The sequence below is a fragment of the Pteronotus mesoamericanus genome, unplaced genomic scaffold (genome assembly GCF_021234165.1).
Source record: "Pteronotus mesoamericanus isolate MK-2021 breed Mesoamerican mustached bat unplaced genomic scaffold, CSHL_Meso_final contig_182, whole genome shotgun sequence".
NCBI lineage: Eukaryota > Metazoa > Chordata > Mammalia > Chiroptera > Mormoopidae > Pteronotus > Pteronotus mesoamericanus.
The window spans coordinates 29,849,804-29,871,489 of NW_026555078.1; the positions used below are offsets into that span (position 1 = coordinate 29,849,804).

Here is a 21,686-nt window from a genome sequence, read left to right on the forward strand (position 1 = left end):
GCTGTTCTTACCAGCCACAATTATGAATATTTTTAGCATAAAATGGGGGCATTTTGATTTTACAGATTGAGAAATTTGTGACAGAATAGCAATTTTGTATTTAAATCTACAATAGAAGAAAAAAAATATATTCTTGTACGTGTATATCTAGAGGTTAACAGTGACTGATGACCAACAATCATTTCACTAAGTACAGAACTGGACAATGATATCAATTGCCTACTTACTACATTGGTAGGTACTTTTTATACAACATCCTAGCAGGATATGATCTTGAGATCCTAGCTGAATGATGGAACAGGGCTTTGAATTTAATCTGACTCCAAAGCCTCTGCTTGCAGTATTTTAAGGAATTTTTAAATATGCATAAATCTACATTTCAGTGCTAAGTAAATATACGTTCAATTACCCCCACCAATTTTGTCAGGCAGATATTAACCAAACTTCAGTGATTACAAGACAAAAATTTAATGAGAATTGGTCAGGGGGTATGTAATAATCCATGAGGCAATATAGTTAACATGGGGACTGTATTAGAAATTTAAAATAAATGCTGAAGTAAATTACATATTGTCATCATCTGATTCATCTTCTTCCTTCAAAGATTCCTGTTAGGAGAAAAACAGTGTTTAAAATCAATTTTGTAACAACCAAACCTAATTAGTCACTTAAAAAATTACGACTTCACCCTAGCTGGTGTAACTCAGTAGATTGAGTGCCAGCCTGCAAACCAAAAGGGTTCTGGTTCGATTCCCTGCTGGTCCCCAGTTGGGGGTGTGCAAGAGTTCCCTCCCTCCCTCTTAAATAAGATCTTAAAAAAACTTTATAACTTAAAAATGAACATTGAGTTAGAGTAAGACACCCAGATAAAGAAAAGTGTAATTAAATATATCTTGTCTAACAGCCAACTGACCATTTTTGAAAGAATATGCACAATATGAAAGCAAAAACCTTTGCCCGTAAGAAAAAAAGAATATGGAACCAGGGCAACTTCACTCCATTGAGAATAACCTAGAAAACTTGTATCTTCAGTTCAACTCTTGTTATTTAATATAAATCATTATTCTATTATTTCCATGGAGTTTTCATGCAGTGTACTTACCTTAGCATATTTCTCCGCCTCTTCCCTTATATCTTTCGGAACAATTTCATGTCTTCCTTTAGTTACTAGAAATGAAGTCATATATTTAAATGAATTAAAAACAAGGACTATATTGTGATTTACATACCATGCAATCTACCCACAATCCACAGTTATGGTCCATCTAAAATTAATGTAAAGTTGTACCTTAATATTAGGTGCTTTGAATTCATTTTTGTATTTTCTCTACAACCATAAGAGATTAAATCTGCTCAAATTTAGCTCTTACGAAAACAAAATAAATTATGCTATGATTTACCCTGATACTATGATAAATTCTGAGTATTAATGTACAACATGACTAATTTTTTTAAACTGACTTTGAAGCTCTGTGATTACCATGTTAGAAAAAATTGATTTCTCAGTAGTATCTCTGAAAAACATGAAATGAATGTTTCAAGAAGTTAATAAACCATTCACAACTATAGTCAACTATGAGGCAGACCTTTCTCTTTCAAAAAAGACTACCTGGTAAATTTGTTAAGGCCTTCTCTGTTCTATGTCCAAACATATTTTGGCAATACCTACTGCAATCGAACATATGTGCATTTCATGACCCAGCAATTCTTAGATATATTTTTAATTGAAATGCTATGTTGGTGTACCAAAATAATTGTACTTGCTGTCCACAGCTGCAATATTCATTATGGTAATCAGTAACAGAAGAAAAATAAATTGTGGTATATATAATAAAACACTATTCAGCAAGACAAATGAACAAATACTACTAAAAATACACAGCAACACAAATGCCTTACACAAATATAATGTTGAATAGAAATCTGGGACAAAGATACATATTGTACAGTTCTGTTTATATAAAATTCAGTAGGCAAAACTATGGTGGTAGAATTCAGGATAGTGGTTAACTTTGAGGGAGAAGGTACAGAACTGATTTCAAGGAGGCCTAATGGGTGACCTGGGGGCTAGTGTATGTGTTGACCAGAGCAGTGGTTACATGACTATCATGTTGTAATAATTCAGCAACTCATTTGTATAGTTTTCTGTATGCATATGTAATTAGCAGATTATTTTTTTAAAAATTTTAAAGGCATCCTTTAGTAAGTTCAGTTTGGTACAGAAAACTTGAGAGAAAACAAATGCACAACAGTAACTTACTTTCACCAACCCAGCTGAGCTCCAGTTCAAAAGCTTTATCCTTAACTTCATCGTGCACTATGTAAATTCTAGAACAGAAAAGGGAAAATTAATTCTATCATTTGGTTATCTACAAACATTGTAGTTCATGTACCCAGTCTGCACAAATTAAACACCCATTCCTAATATAAAATTACACACATACATAATTTATATTTATGCACACTAGAAAAGACAGCAAATTACATGAGGATTGATGAACACTACAAATGATTCAATATACCTTTAAAACCTATAGCTGTGTACTTTGATACATTGTTTTGAAGACATAACTAAAAGAGATACAAGGAAGGCAAACCACCTGTGCCTTTCAGGATAATTGTTTTCTCCATTCAGTAACTGACTAAGTTTGCAGTTATCAGTGGTCTTTTTTTTTTCTTTAATCTGAAACTTCTCAGAAGAAATCTTTTTAAATCCTTGTGCATTTTCCCCTTAACCTGGCCTTCAAACTACAATGCGTGCCAAATTCAAACAAGGAGGCACTGTCACATAACACATTAAAGTAAAAATTCAAAAAATTAAGTTATCAGAGCAAATCTTTCCTATTTTATACTTTCCACCATGTTACTTTACTTTTGGAGAGCATTCCTAACACCTTGCTGTAACGTGAGAAATCACCTTACTTTTGTGAAACTACATTTTAATAAACAATGGATGGCTTTCCTACATCCATTGTAGGAACTAATTAGTGTCTACTGTTACACCTAAATAGAAACGGTTGGGTAAGGGCTAATTTCCAGAAGCACTTTCCAGTGAAGAAATAGGAGTCTGTCATGTTAACAACTGTTGTACAATTAATGAGGATTAATCACTTTTTTAAAAGTGGTTTCTGCTTCACAACTAGAAAGGGGAGGGGTCTGGTAAAAGCAGGGGAGCAGGTGAGTGGAGTAAAAGAAGTGGTGGAAAAGTAGGACTTTTAAAATTATACTTTTGAGATTTTAATATGTATAAAAATCAGTTCAAAGAGATTAAAGGAATCATTTAGTATACTTACTTAAGGTTACATAAAAGAACTCTTAGGAATTTTCCCCTTGCATGTATTATTGGATGTAAAAAAACTTCAGACACTTGTACAAAGAGCTGACTGACTAGACCATGTTCCTGTGGAATAGTTAGAGGTGCTGTGAATTCTCTGGAGAATTATGTTTATGACTTTAAAATCTGAAAAGCTGACTGCAGAACCAGCATTTTACTGGATTTTTTGAAATATTAAATGCCTGCGTTCCTTGACTTAGAAGAATTAAGAAGCACTGCCAACTCAGGTTTACTGGCTTTGTTGTTGCTAATTATTACATAGCATTCTACTCCATACCTGTAATATGAACCACTTCAGGCTTTCTTAAATTCTTTTAAAATGTTCTGAAATACTAATCTTGTTACAAGAACTTTTATTATTAACACTCTCTTGCCCAAAGAAACAAATTACATAAATGAGTCAATTTCATGGGTCACATACAGAAATATTTAGCTGTAAACCAAAAATAAAGTTTGTAAGTTAAGATTACTATTACCAGGACTTTTGAGATTTGGGAAGCTGGGAACTATGAAATGAAGTTCCCAGAGGTCTACTATATCCTCCTACCTTTGAATTCTGTCATCTAAACAGGAGTTTATTTGTCAAAAGGTATTTTTTCCCATTTCATTCACTGTCACTTAAAATATGGACATGCTCGTTAATTTTCCTTCAAATATTAAGTTCACCTTCTAAAATTATGCCCTGTTATCTTCAAGCAAAACAGCCTTTTTGAATTAATTTTAAGGTAAAGTGAAATATTTTTGTCAATGGTTAAGGAAAATTTCCACTTACATTTTTGCAACTTCTTTAACAACATCACGGCAGGTCATTTCTTTCATCTACAGGGGGGAAAAAATATATGTATATATAATGAGTCAAAGGAACGCTTTCCACTTGTGTAACTATTGTCAGATTTTCTTCACCTCTATCAACAACCCATGCTCTTGAGATAAGATTCTCAGATATAAAACCAAGGAAACTAACCTACAATCCCAAAAGACCAGAACCTAACTTTCTTGATTCAGTTTGTTTTTAAATTACTATGCCAAAACAGATACTCTGGACAACCATAATTCTGGGTACCACTAATTTTGTGGTAAGTATTAAAATTTATAAAAATCCAGACCCTTCTATAAACCTATTCCCTGATGTTTAAAAGACTGGAGACTTTTCTCTTTACAGCCAATTTGGGATAATAAAATGCAAACAAATCATGCATACTTACTATAAACAAGATACTCAAATGTATAAGATAAAATGTCCCCTGTGGAACTATTCAAGACAAAAAAATGCAAAATGTTGGAGAAAGCTTTGAAGAACCAAGAATTGAGTGGGTTCTTGGAACAGAGTTGGATTTGGTTTGATTTTGAGGAAGACAAATGAAATGCCAAAAGTGGCATGCCAAAATTTTACCAATATTAAAATTAGCATTATCATAATGAACATTTGGAATAAGGGTAGAAAAAGAGCCCTTGGGTGCCCAGCAGAGAAGTTTATATACGGCAGGTAATGGAAATGACCAATGCAAGATTTTATTAGGCATGTTAGGCATTCTGAACACGTGAGAAGATTAAAAAAATGTTTGCACAAACTGGCGTTAACATTCTGGATATGGTGGGGAGGGTGGAAATGATAATTTCCAGATGAGGTGATTCAGATACTTCATCTCTAAACTAGGTTCATTAATATTTTTGGTATTTATTTAATTTAAAAACTGATGCTCTGTGCCTGCACAACCATATGAGGAAGCAGGACCAATAACAATAAGCATAATATTGATTTAAATTTAAGAATACCAGTCTTCTTAGGAAATAGACAATCCAATATGTGGAGCCAATTACAAAAACAAGTGGCAAGGGCTCTTCAAAAAATTAATATTGGGGGGAGGGGAGAACTTAGGGGAGAGAGAAGAAATTCAGTACGTGAGCCTTAATTTTATCATAGTTTGAAAAAAGTTGCAAATGACATCTTTGATATTATTGAGGCAACTCGATTATGGACTGAATATTATTTACGGTATCTTAGGTGTGATAATGGTATTATTACAAGGAGATGAATCCTGAAGCATTTAGGAATGCAATGTGATGATGGTGGTAAATTTTGTTTCAAGTAGTTCATAAAAATAGCATATAAATGGATAAAATGTTGGAAAATATTAACTGCAAACTAAATGCAGGTATTTGTTGTATTATTCCTATCTTTCCTGATGTTTAAATTTTTCCATGTTAAATTACGGCTGGAGTGAAGGAAAGGAATACCGATCTTTATACATTTGCCTTTATGGGTTAAGTTCTATATTTAGTAAATTAATTGTATCATACAAAGACAAACTTAAGGAAATAAGGCAGGTTTTAAATGACAAGTACATTTTTACATATGTTCATGAAATTTTTTATTTCATAAAATAATACTTTTGGTAAACACATTGGAAGAAAAACAAGTCAGAGCAATAATATAGAGCCAGTAGTTGGCAAACTCTTTCCGTAAAAGGCTATATAGTAAAAATAAATATTTTCGACTTTATGGTCCCTATGGTCTTTGTTCTCTGTTCTATCAAACTCTACTGTTACAGTGCAAAAGCAGCCATAAACTCAATGTGGCTGTGTTCCCAAAAAACTTTTAAAGTAGAAAATGTACCATAGTTTGATGACCTGATTTAAAGTATGTTTTTGTCATTTAGGTATATATGTTTCTCAGTTGAAATGATCTTGCTCAATTCTTAGCTAGGATTTAACCTCAGAAAGACAAAAGGATAGCTGACTGCTCTAACCACTCTCTTCAAATTTCTATACAACACTAAGGAAAGATGAAAGCAAAAGGGAAATGAGTAGAAGAAAGGAACTTAGTGCTACAACAGAAAGTGTGTGATGGAAAGGAACACTGGTCTAAGAGTCATAAAGTCTAGGAAATATTCAAAAATTCAAAACCAACGTAATTCTATGATTCTAGCCAATGTGTTTAAACCCAGGGTTGTGTTTGGACTAGGTGATGTCTAAGGTCCTTTTGTCAATTTTACTGAAACGCCAAACATGAATTAAGCTTATAGGTCTAGAATGTGGCAAGCACTAAGAAGATATTCTGTAGAGCCTGGCCTTAAATATGTTGAATGAGTAGTTGAGCAAAGTTCTGCATTAATAATATTAAATGTATACAAAAATTTTTTTCACTGTAATTTACCAAAATACTGATAAATCACATGCCTCCCTTTTAGGGAGCCTTCTGATAAGCATTAAAGAGTTGGGAGACATCATTTTAATATTGTTAATCAATTTGGCTAAAAGGAAAACCAACACATTTTTAAGAAAACATCTTTACAGTATTCTGAATTTCTGGCTCTTGGAATAAAAAGTGGGTAGCTGGAACAGGACAGGGTCTCATGCCTTCTGAGTGTAGGAACAAAGGAAAGAGAAGCACTGGAGCAGTCAGACTCCTGTAAGGCCTCTACAGACAAAACTGCTCCAGAGAAGAGATGATATAATAAAACATCAAAGTTTTCAACCTAAGGCTCACAGGGTTCCATGAATGCACTTAAAGGATTTTGTGAAATTATATGATAATTTGCCTGTATCTGTATTAAGGGTTTACAGTAAGCACACATCAATATCACAAAGGGATCCATGACATAATTCTACAAGGAAAATGTTACCAGCTTTCCTATTCAGTTACTTAGCAGCTTCAATAAGATCTGCTCCAGACAGCAAACCACACTATATCCTTGGTCAAAAAAGTTTATTTTGTGGACATAAAATTGCATTACATGAGGATAATGTTATAGCAAATTCAAGCATTAAGTATGTATTACCTGAAGCTTTTCTATTTCCGTCTTTGCAGCTTGCCTGGCTTTGCCAATAGCACAGCCCCAATAACCCTATTTAAAAAGAATACACAGCAATTATATATAGAGAGAGAAAGAGAGAGATATCATTCAACTAACATACTATCATAAATCATTGATGACTATTGTTTCCATTTCAAAGTTAATGAAAGGATGTTAAAAGACTTTCAAAAGCAAGTACGGAGAAATACAAACATCCTAACAAACACCAAAGGGCTCAAAAAACTTAAAAAAACCAAACTTAATTCTAGAATATGGATTATTTTTAATGAAGGTATATACAAAGAAAACTAAGTATATCATTATGTATTCCATGAACAAGAGAGCTTTGAGTAGGAATGAAAAAAATTATTAGCATTATAACAATGAAAAAAGTTGTTTTGAAAGAAATCCCTGAGTTCTATACTCATCATTTTTTATAAAGGTTATTTTTTAAATTAAAGGATGTCCATTTATACTTGTATATAATTACAAAATACAAAGTCTTTCATTTATTTTTTAATTAGTTAAAAACCGTAAAAAAATCTCAGAAGACCGGTAAGATAGAGAAAAGTCCAAGAAATCCCATTTAAAATCCTTTTTTAAAAGGGAAAATAGCATAGTTTTAAGATACTGCTAATATTGAGAGTAATGAAGGAAGTATCACATACTCAAAAGTTCATGCTCACTATGCAGTTTTAAAAGACAGCATACTGAAAATCACAAATCTATCTTTCCTCTTCCTCATATCCATAGGTTCTTGTTATTCATGATAACAAAGTGTTACTTTCCTTGAATGAATTTTAAAGAAACTTCATGTAATGTAAGTATATGATTTCAGTGTTAATAAATTACCATTAAACTAAAAGAATTCTGTATGATTCAAAATTACTCACATATGAAACACCCGATGGGTCAATCATGTAGAGTTGTGCACCGTCATTCACACTGTAAGACCCTAACATGAAACTGCATAAAAGTAAATTGTTTAAACCATGGGTCTTATTTTAAAAATACAGTGATAAAAATGAAATTATAGCCCTGGCTGGTGTGGCTCAGTGGACTGAGTGCCAGCCTATGAACGAAAAGGTCGCCAGTTCAATTCCTGGTCCGGGCACATGCCTGGGTTGCAGGCCAGGTACCCAACAAATTGATGCTTCCTCACACATTGATGCTTCTCCCCCTCTTTCTCCCTCCCTTCCCTCTCTCTAAAGATAAATAAATAACTAAAATCTTTATTAAAAAGTACTTAAAAAAATGAAATTATACTAAGATAAACTACTTATACACATGTAACTCATTACATACTTTGATAAGGTAGTTTCAATTAAAAACTAGTACATTTTTGAAACTTAAAAAGTCATGTGGCTTTGTTTGCTTAGTATTAAACATTCTGACAAAAACTTTCCTGGAAGGATAGCAGTGCAGATAAAGGAGTCCTGATAGATGGAAAACTAGTAAGAGGGCCCAATAGGTAAAAAACAATATGAAAAAGCCAACATGACAAAATTCCTGGTATGAATACACTGAATCTATCTCAAACTCTTGTTCTACTCTTCAATCTTTTTTGGCTATTGCCCCATATTCCTCCAGTTATTTTTCTGAAATAACCTAAATTGGTTCAGTGCATTTTTATATGCTCAACAAATTAAAATTAGGCTATTACACAATCCTATGAATTACTGATTTTCTGAAGCTGTGACTTACTTTCTTTCCCTTAGAAGTAAAAAAGAAACCGGCCTCATCTTATCATTTCACGTACAGAACACCGTAACAGCCCCCAGTCCAACTCCCTATCATCACTCCCTCCCATCTCCCACACGAGACTTATCTTTCAGAATATATAACTGATTATCATTATTTTAAAACCTTCAATGTTTTCTTAGTATGAAGCAGACGTCTCTATGATCTGGCCCCTTCCTTTATCTTCAAAATTGTGAAAATCTTATCGTCTACACACCAAGTATACTTGACTTTCACATTACCTGAATGCCTGTGTAGTTTCACACCAGTCCCTCTGCTTGAAACACCCTTTTCAATCCCCCTACATCTCGCATCCTCCTCCTCTTGCCATCTCTCCAGAAAGAGGCCATTCCCTAACTGGTGTTCCACTATACTAAGTATATACACTTATTATATCACCTCTTAAATGATATCAATGCTGACTTATCTTTGTGCTCCCCACCATCCATCTATGACTGACTCATAGTATATACTCAATATTTACTGAAAAAATTTTCTCCTCTACACTATTCTCCCTTAAAAACAGAACTGATGAATTAAGAGCTCAGTTGAAAGGTTAAAAATGAAAGGTAGTTTGGAAAGTCTGAAAACAAAGTGTTTCATAATTAATTTAAGTGAGAACCGTAAGAACAACTAATATAAAAAACATCCACAAGTCTAACTTCTTGCTAGTAGAATACTACTCAGGATTTCTCTAATATCTGTTTTCTTTAATAATTTAAATATGATCATCATAAATACCTCAAAGGTAGGACTAAAGCTAATAAGCTTTCTTTCTACAACCTTTACCAGTGGCAAGCACTCAGATATTAGTAAATGTTTATTCTGATCAAACATGACTGACTTATTTTATAAGTTATAAACTAAACATTTATTTGAGAGAAATCTAAGAGTCACAAGAGATCTCCTCTGAGAAGCTGTATTTTTTTTTTTTTTTTTTTTAATCCTCACCTGAGGACATTTTTTCATTGCTTTGAGAAAGGGAGAGAGAGAAACATCGATCAGTTGCCGCACCCGGACTGGGGAATGAAGCCGCAACCTTCAGGTTATGAGTCAATGTGCCAACCAACTAAGCCACACTTGCCAGGGCTATATTTGAATACTTACAGGTACCCTAGGCCTTGATACAATTGAATCTCAGCTTTTCCCCCAAATAAAAATACCAGTATTCCACCTTAACAACAAGAAACTGAGACTAACAGAAATTAAAATGTAATTTTGTATAGATTCGTTACTGGTTCTAAAAAATTCCCATTCAAGAGCATTTTACCTAACTGCTTTAAATATTCAGACAAAAATCAATGAGAATATTGATGTATCAGTATAGCTGGCTACCTAATAATGACAATATAGAATATCAATATGTAATTTCCTGAGAATGTCAGGGTCTAACATCAGAGAATTTTTTCTTGTTTTATTGAAAAAATAACATACATCACTGTACCAAAGTTTTAGGTATATAGCATGATGGTTTGATTTATATATATATTGTGGAATCATTACCACAATAAAAACTTTTTCCTTGTGAGAGCTCAGGTTTTATTCTCTTAACACTCCTATGTATCAAACAGCAGTTTTAAGTATAGTCATCAGGTTGCATGTTACATCCCTAGTACTTATGTATTTTATAAATGGAAGTTTATACCTTTAGACCAGACAACCATCCTCCAAAAATTTATTATAATCAGATGAAAGTTATTACTATCAGTTCTATGTTTTTATCATTAGTTCAAGTCTGTATAACCCTGGCAGGGTAGCTCAGTTGCTTAGAATGTCATTCCGATACACCAAGGCTGCAGGTTCAATCCCTGCTTAGGGCACGTACAACAATCAACCAATGACTGCATAAATAAGTAGAACAACAAAGCAATGTTTCTCTCTCTCTTTCTCTCTCTAAAATCAATAACAAAAAAAGTCTGTATAGTGTTTTTCACTATTCAAAGTTTTTATTTTTATGTATACTGTTCTATTAATCACTGCCCTAATACTTCTTAGTTTATTATTTTCAGGGGTATAAAAGGTTAAGATGCTGGGGAAAACAGATACCTCTAAGATCTTACCAAATATCTCAGAAAATGTCATACCTGCAGCCAAAAGGTCTAACAGCACTGTAGAGTGTATATGCATGTACATACATGGCCACTCGGTCTGCAAGATGCTGGGGGAGGCGTGGAAAACAAAAAAGCTTATTAATAAACTTCGATTACTGTTCAAAAGCCTCCTCAACATGTTATCAACTTACTTTTAGTGGAATGTCATAGCCAAAGTTAGATCTAAAGTTGGAAGCTTCTTCTCTTGCAATGTCTGCTAAAGAACGAGCATCTGCCAACAAACCAGCTACTGCCTGAAAGAAAACACTACCAATTAATAGATGCACCCATCACAAATCAAGGAAAAGTATGTAAGTACTGTAGGCTTTTAAAATATTTATCAAGCAACAACATTAGAAATAAGTCTTTTTGGCTTAATGGTCTTCATAAGACTTTCTGGCATTTTGATGCTTGGGTATGGGATTACAATTTAGAAATTTACCAACTGTGACTTCATTGCTTTGTCCAACGATCACATTCAGAAAGTGTATTTCTATAATAAATTCGACATGTCTCTCCACTTACCACTTCATTACGAAGAATAAAACAACAAAAAGAATTTTAGAAACTATTGGTCTTGGTAAGGATTGCTCTTTTCTTTCATTAAAGCAGTTCTATGTTCAAAAATTTATTAAAAGTTTTGGTCTGAACAGCACAACCTCAAATCTCCCTTTTCCACCTCCTGACTAGTAAATTGTAACACCATACTAAAACATGACAAACCATTATCTTCAAAGATTGATGGCGTACAACTGCAGTTACCAAACCATATACTGAACTATCCTAGGGCACTGTAGTGAACTCAAGAGTTGTGGGACATTAAGTTTGGGGGAAATGTTTGTTGAAGCAGTTCAAAGTTTCAACATTAGATCATTCACACTCCTTTCAATACCATCGTATCACTGAGAAGCTTGGTTACTGTAATGAAAAGTACTGTTCAAATATCAATGTGAAACAGGAAATCGGGGGGGGGGGGCATATAATCTGATTCCAAAGTTTAATAAGTTGTGTGGTGCACATTAATCGTGACTGTTTAAAAGTAAAATAATAACCTATTTCTTCCATTCTATGTGTATTTTTTAATAGCTACTAAGTTTTTAGGACATAAGCACTAACTTGTTTGGACCTAAATATATAATAAATAGAACCACTGGGTGGCTATTTTTTTGGTCTAGGGAAGCCATGGGGAAAAAAATTATTGAAACACAGGTACTAGGAACTGCTTGGTTAGGAAATACGCAGAATTTAGAAGTGATATCAAAAATTTTAACAGCCTTTTATCTACGGCTACCTACTAACAGTTAACAACTATGAAAATTCCTAACACATACTGAACACTCATTATACGCTAAGCGTTTTACATAATAATTTTTAAGTTTGCCAATAACTATATGAGGTACATATATATTACCATTGTAGTTTTGCAGGTGAGGAAACTAGGGTTTAGAGTAATTCCCCCAAGTTTACCAAGCCAGTAAATGTCACCATTTAAATCAACTACTGCTTTGGAGAAACCTTATTGTGAAGTTCTAATAATTCTCAAATCATTTGAAGTTGACTATTGTAGAAATAGAACATTAATCCTTCATTGTTCCCAAACCTCTTCAATGCCCATCGAACATTTTACCAACTTCTGGCTATAAGGAATACAGTCAGTTTCCTGGCTTTAAATAACAAATGGTAAAACTTTGAAAATTCTAGAATAACAATTTTTCTATCAGTAAAGTGCCTATAAGCAGGTATTATTTTTTTCAAAATACCCCCACACAGAGTGCTTTTACTGAGTTAAAGACTGCATAATTAACTAGGTTCCCCTCCTATCAGCTAGGTTACAATGTGGCAAGTTTCATAAAAACTATCAGTTTCACTGGCAATACTAAATTTGTTCCGGAGAGAAAGTATGATCAGGAAAAAAAAAAAATCATCAGAGAGGCAAAAAAAAAAATTATCTGTAGATTCACAGTCAACTGGCTATATGTTAGCAGTCCCTTCTATGTCCGTGTATAACATATCTAATTTAGAAATACCAAAGCTAACAGCAGAGTGTGTGTTCTACAGGATCTCACCCTGCAGAATGGGTTCTGGAAGAACATGTAAACCATGTAAACCCCAAAGTCTGAACCCCAACTTATATCTTGACCAGCTGTAGAGGTCTGTTTTCTCATCCATAAAAATGAGATTAGTATTACTTTCACTGGGTTGTCAGGATTAAATGAGATAATTTATATAAAGAGCCTTTATCACAGTGCCTAGGACACAGGTTTTCTCATTTCTTCCTAGCCTTTTCAGTAAGCAGTGTTAGAACCCTTTCTTTTCTTTTTTCTTTTTTGTTTTTTTAAGGGTATTCTTACTGAAGAAAGTCTGATACTCATATAGGACAACTTCAGTATACACCAGTAATGTATTTATTACTTGCCTTGCAATTGTGCAAAGCAGTCACTCAAGATACCAGCTGCATGAAATAAGTTAAATACAGTGATACCTATGAAATTAAAAAGGATGTGGTCACTTTTCCTTTCATTAAACATGCTTTTCTGGTGTTCCACTATATATATAAAGGTATTCTCTATCTGATAGCATCTTCAGTATGACAGAGATCTCCACAAGGGATACAAAAACCTAAAGATTCTTTGCCTCTTCAGAATATGCCTTCATCAGTGATCTAAGCTGACAAGATCTCTTTTCTACACATATTTGTCACCCCTCTCCCCTCCTCCTTTTCTTAAGGCACTTGGTTTTCATATCAATTTCCAGTCGAGTTATGAGAATGCCACCTTTCTTTTAAATAGTGAACTATTCACAAACCACTAACTCTCTGTGATTACTTCTGTGGCTGCAATGTAATCTGTTTCTGCCTCAATGCTAAAATAATTAATGAGTTCTTATAATCACATTTTAATATATCCCAATCAGTTACTTTACAAGATATTGGAAAAAGCAAAAACAAGCATTTTTACACGTGACCTTACCATTCCAACATGCCGATCAACATTAAAAAGTCGTTTGTTGGAACCTTCCTCATAAAGTTTAGAAAGGACTAATTTTTCTACCCCAAAGACAACGCCATCTTTACATCTGATTCCAATAGCTGTACTGAAAGAAGCAGAAGAAAATCAATTTTTTTAATGAAAATAAATTTCATATACATAAGTTAAAACACAAAAATAGGTTAACATTTGGTTTCTTAAGCATGGCAATTACTCTAAAGCAAATACATTTGAAAACTAGAAAGGAGTAGTAAATTATATCCACATAAATGAATATCATGTGTTAAAAAAAAAATCTACCATATTTTGACATAAAGATAATATATAAGTGAAAAAATAGTCCAACAAAATATGTACAAAATGGCACAGTGTCTGGCATATGATAGTCATACTGTAACAAATATTGACTAAATTCACGTCCATTAAAAACAGTACATAATAGGCATAGAAAAAGACAGGCTATACACAAGCTAAAAAGTTAGCTGTAACTAATTTGGGTACAGACTATGATTCTTTTTCTTTCTTCATTTGCTTTTCCTGCACTAACCATATATTGTTTATAATAAGTATATAAACAAAGAAAATGTTTTGTACAACTGTTTAAAACAAAATAGATCTTAATCTCAAGTAAAATGTGGAGAAATTATGTTGTCATTTTAGGATAAAGATACATGAATTACTTTATTCTAATCATTTTAATAAAGGGGATTCTGATTGGAAACAAGCAGAAAAATGAACAGAGCCACATACACATATTACAAAGAAATGCAGACACTCCTTTCCTGACACTTCACGTGTCTTCAATGGCTCCCCTTTCGAGTTTAAACTCCTTGGCCCACCTTTCAAAAATCCTGAGAATCTGCAAAGTCCCTCTAAGCTTACTCAATTTCCTATTAAGAATCCAGTGCTCTCCTGAATTCAACCTCACTGCCATCCCACAAACACCTTATGTTCATTTTTGCTGTTACATCTTCACTGAGGTTACCCTGGGTACTAGAATAAACTTCCTCCTCACCACTGCATATATAAATACATTTCTACAGACTCTGAAAAATTAACTTGAACTTATTAAACTCTTCAGCCTCATGCAGCCTTTCCTAGTTACACCGAGTCATCACCTTCCTCACTGAACAGTTCTTTACTCTAATCTAAAAGTTCTCCAAAGTGCGGTTTGTGAATTCCCTTGGGAATCCCTGAGACCCTTTCAAGGGAACCTGTGAGGTCAAAATTATTTTCATAAAAATACAAAAACATCATTTACTTTTTCCACTGTGTGGATGTATGCACTAATGGTACAGTGCAGAAGCACTGGAGGATAAAACTGCTAGCACATTAACACAAATCAAGGCAACAAGAACAAATGGTACTAGTAACCTACTAGTTGTAGTCTTCACTGCTATGCTCTCAGTTAACAAAAAAAGCTACTTTTAGTTTAAGAATGTCCTTGATATCACAGTAATTAATTTTATTAGATGACAATCCTTAAGTACCTGTCTTTTTATTATCAACTGAAATGGAAGGTACTCACAGTACTTCTGTACATCAAAATAGGGTAATTGCTTAAAGGACAAGCACTGGTAAAACTGTTTTTGAGCTGTGAATTTTCCCAGGGACCACCTGTTTTTACCTTCAATGAACATCAGATAAACTATAGTTATTTACACTTAATACACTTAAGTATATGGCAGATCTTTTTTTTTCTAAAATGAACAAGTGAGACTTTCACTTCAAAGAAAACAACTGACAATATTGTGTTGTCAGTGATAAAATTCAAGTTTTTTTCAAGCAAAAACTGAAGTTTCGGAAAACACTCACCCCTGTGAGCTTGTGTTTCCCAATACTTACAAATTTTTATGATCAGACTGGTAATGATATTAATAAGTGTGATATTTCTGATAGTTACAACTAAATATGTCAAATTTAGAAGATCTGTTGTAACTAAGTCAACCAATATTCTCCAAATGACCAGTTCATAATGTTACAGGTAATGCATGGGTAAAACATCCAAAGTGCAAGACAACCCAACAGATTTTAATTTCCAAGTACAAAAAGTTCACTGTTAAGTTTTTACACACCACACTGGAAAAAAAAAAAGAAAAGAAAAACAACTTTTAAGAAATTATCATTTGTCTAGTTTGGTGTAGTATCATAAAACAACATCTATAACTATCTGAAAATGCTATTAAAACACTCCTAATTTTTCCAACTACATAGTTGCATGAAGCCTGATTTGCTTCACATGTTTCAATAACAGTTAACACCACATTATAGAAGCAGAAGTAGATATGAGAATCTGTCTTCTATTAAGCTTCTATTAACTACAGAGATTCACAAAAATGTAAAACAATGCCACTCTTCTAAGTACTCTTTTTTTTTACATTTTGAGTAAGTTATTTTTCATTAAAAATGTTCCTAATATTAAATACTTTTAATGTTAATTTAAGTCATTTATGTTAACATGCAATTGTGTTTATTGTTATTTTGATTGAATTAATATTTAAATTTTGTTTTAAAACCTAACATGGTAAATATTAATAGGACTAATAACCTAAATAAATAAAAGCTCTTTGGGGGTCACAGTAAATATTGATAGCCTACATTTAAAAAAATGCTGAGATCCTGTGATTATTTTTTACAAGTATAAAGAGCTCCTGACACCAAAATTTTATTTACATTTTTCTTCTAAACAACCTAGTCCTTATGTTGTGTTTCACAATCTTCCTAGCATATCCTGATTCCTCAAAAGGCTAATGGGGGAAGATTATAATTTAATCTTTTGAACATTACCTTCTAGGGGCATACTTTTATAAAATTATGATCATAGTGTACATATTGTAATACAGTGCTTTTAGGTATTAACTTACATGTCATTATTTGTTTTGGTAGTTCCTATACTTAACAGGTACTCAAAAAAATCTGATTTTTAAATTCCCAAGATTAAATTTCTCTCTTTAAAAAAAATTAATCACCATTCAATGCAGGAATATAATCTTAAACCAAATTATTTAATTAAATGGTTAAATGTTTTCTAACTAATAGTTTATATGCCAGACTCTTAAGAAAATTAATATACAATCTAATTTTTTCTAATTTCCACTTCTGTGCCCACACAGCACTTAAAAGATTTTCCAAATGTTTTTACATATATTTCATTCTTATTGTAAGGTATGTGTAGTAGTTAGGGTAGATGTCTCCACCCAAATTTTACAAACAAAAAAAAAGTAACACTCAAAGGACTGAAAAGAGGAACCCTGTATATCACTATTAAGTAGCAGCGAGGAGGAAAATACACATCTTGTGATCCTCATCCAATATCTTATCATACTATGTTACATAGACACCTCTAAAAGAGGAAATTTCCTAGTATTTTTTTCTTTATGCAGGAAAAAGTACATTTATTTTTAATGTTTCAATTTTTAAAAATTCTACTTAAATGAAACCATACTTATTTTAAACCATATTTAGAAATACTTAATAGAAAAAAAAATTACTAAAATACACAGATCCTCATAGCCTAGACTCAATTTTTTTGGATTACAGATGGTTTTAAAATGTATTTCCAGTTTTCTTTCATCAATACTTCTCTTACCAGTTTGTTTGTTTTTTTTTAAACTCAATTAAAGTACAAGAATGCAGAGAAAGAAAAAAACAGTAACTTCTTCAAGTCTTTTTCCAGCTCCCTGGTCTAAGAGCGTATCTTCCCTTATCAAAAGGAAGAAAATGTGTCAACTTTTTTCTTGAATTTGTTTCTCTTCTGAACTCTTATTAGACTTTATATACAATGACAAATACATTTCAGCCTAAATTCTTAACAGCCTTACTTCTATTATAGCATCACATACTGACAACTTGTAAATATCAATAAGTCTTATACAACATTTAAACACAAAATAAACTAGCCTCATTTCAAATCCTGTAACAGGACTCAGAATGTACTTTGTTAAATTTTTTTTAACTATTTCATAAACCATTAGAAATCCACATACCTTCCTTCTACCACTCAGAAGATGGCACAAAAAAATGGCTATCTATGTATTCATTCAGTAACTACTGAGGGCTTGCTAGGTGCCAGCACATGTAAAAACAAATAACAGTCTCCACCCTCATGAAACTTCTATAATCATATATTAAAGGTACTAGTAAAAATCTAAATAGCAAAGCATTTACATGTAGACTTTTCTAAAGTTCTAGAAATATTTCCCTATTCCACCTCTACTCCAAAAGCATTATTACGAAAAACAAAACAAAACTGAGCGTAAACACCATTCGTTTAGTAAGCCTGAAAAAGTCTTTGAGATTTAAGTGAGATATATAAAAGAAACTTTTTTTAAAGTCCTTTAATTCACCCCAAAGCTGCTTTAGATTCAAAATACAATGATCATGTAATTAAAACTGATAAAATTTCTTCAATAAAAGACTCAATAAAATTTTTCAGCAAGCTAGTAATTTAACCACAATGTAACAGCAATGCCAAGAAATCATTTTAGTGCATTATTATAAACAATAAAAGGCAGAGTACAGGAAATCAGTTAAACAGGAAAGTATCTTAGTGATTCTACACCCTTCTCTTTCTCTCTCTAAAAACCAATAAATAGAATTTTTAAAAAAATAGATAAAAGGAAATGGGGCTAGCAAAGATGATAATCAATTCAATTTTATACACATTTGAGGCATGGTAAAATGTCCAAGTGGATAATACTGGAATCAACTGGGAATATAGGACTAGGGCTCATGAAAAGACCTGGCCTAAAAAAAGAGATCTGGAAGAAATACTAAACAAACAAACAAATGTAAAAAAGAGAAAGAAAAAAAATTGGAAATGACTAATAAATTGAGATTATTTTAGGGCACATATTATTTTGTGCCAAAGTAACATAACAAAAGCTAAGTACCAGAAATATATAAAAGGAGATATCAATTAACTGGTTAAAATATGGTAATTTCAAGTAAAACAATGTTTCTTACCTACTATTTTCCACAGCCTTCATAGCATATTCAACTTGAAAAACTCTTCCATCAGGAGAGAATGTAGAGGCTGACAGGTCATACTATGAGGAAAAAGGCAGTAATTAGCCTCTAATGATGTATCTTGGGCAGTAATAGCTTTACAATTCTTTTTCTAAACGACTTAAACATCACAAATGTGTGTTAAATCTCAACAAAGACTTTGCCTGTCACAGCAGCCACAGCAGCTAAGGGAAAAATTACACACTTTAGATTTCTACCACTGAAAAACAATAGATAAAATAAACTTTTTTCACACAAAACACAAAGCTCATGGTATGGCAGAAATAGCATTGGAGTCAGACCATTCTAATTCATAGCTGTGGCACTAACAAACTGAAAGACCTTAGACAAATCATTTAGCATTCAAACATTTAATAAGCATGTCACTATAAGGTAATACGAAGAATACTCACTCTTTAATTCATTTTAAATCAGACCAGGAACAAATCGAGGTGCTGGAGAAACAGCAGTAACCCAGAAAAAAAGGACTATCATGAAAATAACACAGGGTGAAATGATAAGTCAGGGGAACTACTAGAAACTACCTGATCAAGAAAGGTCTCACTGGGGCAGTTTATATTTAGTCAGTAAGACTGGGTCACAAATAAATAAGGAGTTAACTAGCCATCTAGGATCTGGAAGAGCCATCCTGTTATCCGGTATAAAGACCGAAAGGTAGAAATAAGCCTAGCACAATCACGGAAAAGTAAGACCACTGTGTCTTGAGTGCTCTAAGTGGTAGAGAGAAAACTATATTAGAGACATGTAAGAAAGGGCCAAACTATGAGTCTTCTAGGCTGGAATATGAAGTTTATATTTTGTTCTAAATACAATAAGAAGCTGTTGGAACTTAAAGAGGGGGTGTGATATGATCTAATTTTTTAAAATGAGAAATGAATTGCACAGGGAACAAGAGTAGACACAGAGACCGGGTATTCCAAAAGTGGCACTTCAAATAAAGAAAAAGAGATGGAAGGAGTATCTTTTGAGGTAGAGACACCCCCTCCCCCAAAAAAAACCCCTGCTAATGGATTGGCTTTAGGAGTAAAGTAAAAAAGAAATTAAAGGTAAGTCAGATTTTTTTTTCATTTGAGCAACTAGATCTGGACCATTCACTGAGCTGAAGGTTGTAGGAGATGAAAGTACTAAGTAAAAAAAAAAAAAAAGGAAAAGAAAAGAAGGAAAAAAGGAAAAGAAATTAAAGGTGAACCATAGTTTTTCACCTGAGCAACCAGAACTGGACCACTCACTTAAGACTGAAGGTGGGAGGACATGCAAAATGGCAAAGAGCTCTTCTTAGGATATGTAGTTTGAAATGCCTACTGCACAATCAAGTGGAGAGAAATGTCAAGTAGACAGGCCTTCTTATCGGAGTTTTTGTGAAATGAAGACAGGTGGTAAGCTCTCAACAGTGGTGCTTCCTTGAGCCTCAGTTTTCTAATGTGTTAAATGAAGATCCTTAACTCTACCACTGTCATAACAAATATCTCATGTGGTTATATTATCGAGTATTTTTACAGGGTTTGCAGAATGAAACACTATCAATTGAAGGTAACATTAATCCAGTTGCAAAGTCAATTTGCTACAATATGCATTACTGAGCAACCACGATTGCTAAAAAATATATGAGACATAATTTTAGCATGACATAAAACCAAATGGATTAAACCATTCCAAACCTAAGTTGCCTGTTATCAAACTTGGAAAACCAATATTTGGGCTTAAGGCTGAGTATTAAATTCTTGTCAACTGTAGACACAGATGAACTAAGAAACCCACTACTCTAAGCCTTAATGCAAACAACCAATATATATTTCTAAACAAAACTACGCTTTCAATATGGATAAATACATAAAAGAAGCAAAATACTATATATATGCAATACACATAACAAAAGAAAGTAATAAGCATAACAAGTTAAGTCCAACTTCAAAAACCTCATCAGCGGTTAGGTCCTGGCTAACCACGGTAGTGTGTTAAATGTTCTGTACAGGAAAAGCTGGGACAGAAGGCGGAAAGGATTCCTCAGATTTCATTTTCTCAGACCAGTTTTCTTATTAGTTCTGTCCCAGCAGGGTTTCCAGGGGGTTATACTGAGCGACTGATCCTACATTCGCAGGATGGAGAAGGCCCCGTGAGTCAGCAAGACCCTAGCAACTGCATGGAACTGTCCCATGGAAAGCTGGGTCTCAGACCTTGGAATCTCAAGCCCCTGGCCTCAGTGGTTCTCACGAAGGGGCTGACGCCCAAACCTTTCACACTAACTGAGGCTCCAAGAGTTTCCACTTTCGGTTTCCTTGAGAGGCTAAAGAAAGTGACTCAGCAATCCAAAGCGGCTCCAAATCTTACAGCTCCGACGCCAGGCCCGCTACACCTGAGCTTCAAAGCTTCCGGTCACCATCCCCGCAGACTCGGGCCTAGAAATGAGCATGGGAAAAACACCTGGAAGCGACCCACTTGGTCGAACGCAGTCCCTGTGCATCCCAAACTGTTGCACCCTAAGCGGCCTGCCAGACTTGACTGCAATGCTAATCCTTTGACTAGACCATCACACCTACAGACAATGAACTCACCCCCGTGCCGATCGAGCTCATCCTGCTAAATCCAGCCGAACGTGTAGAGCTTCAGGGCCTAAAGCGGTCCCCCTATAACGCAGCACGCAGACTAGTAACAGGCGCTCTCATTGGCTGCTTTTCCAACCAATAGCCTTCTCTGTGGCTCGTACCTCGGT

The 21,686-nt window shown here is 33.7% G+C and overlaps 1 protein-coding gene across 1 annotated transcript; it reads right to left on the bottom strand.

The window, feature by feature from the left end:
• Positions 1 to 448: 448 nt before the first annotated feature.
• PSMA3 (proteasome 20S subunit alpha 3) lies at positions 449 to 21,647 on the bottom strand. The gene is made up of 11 exons (XM_054567505.1): positions 21,529 to 21,647; positions 18,914 to 18,996; positions 13,931 to 14,054; positions 11,114 to 11,215; positions 10,956 to 11,029; positions 8,025 to 8,097; positions 7,117 to 7,182; positions 4,107 to 4,153; positions 2,261 to 2,328; positions 1,103 to 1,167; positions 449 to 608 (listed from the first exon to the last, which is right to left on the bottom strand). Exons 1-11 carry the CDS (start codon positions 21,547 to 21,549, stop codon positions 564 to 566), a joined length of 768 nt encoding a protein of 255 aa, XP_054423480.1. The 5' UTR covers positions 21,550 to 21,647; the 3' UTR covers positions 449 to 563.
• Positions 21,648 to 21,686: the final 39 nt, after the last annotated feature.

Bases quoted from the DNA above. Each gene is read 5' to 3' on its own strand.
- PSMA3 (XM_054567505.1), bottom strand. From the start codon at position 21,549: ATGAGCTCGATCGGCACGGGG. The intron at 4,154-7,116 runs GTAATACATACT...TCCCCCCTGTAG, and splicing joins CGGAAATAGAAAAGCTTCAG to ATGAAAGAAATGACCTGCCG. The intron at 2,329-4,106 runs GTAAGTGGAAAT...TTTCTGTTCTAG, and splicing joins GTTAAAGAAGTTGCAAAAAT to AATTTACATAGTGCACGATG.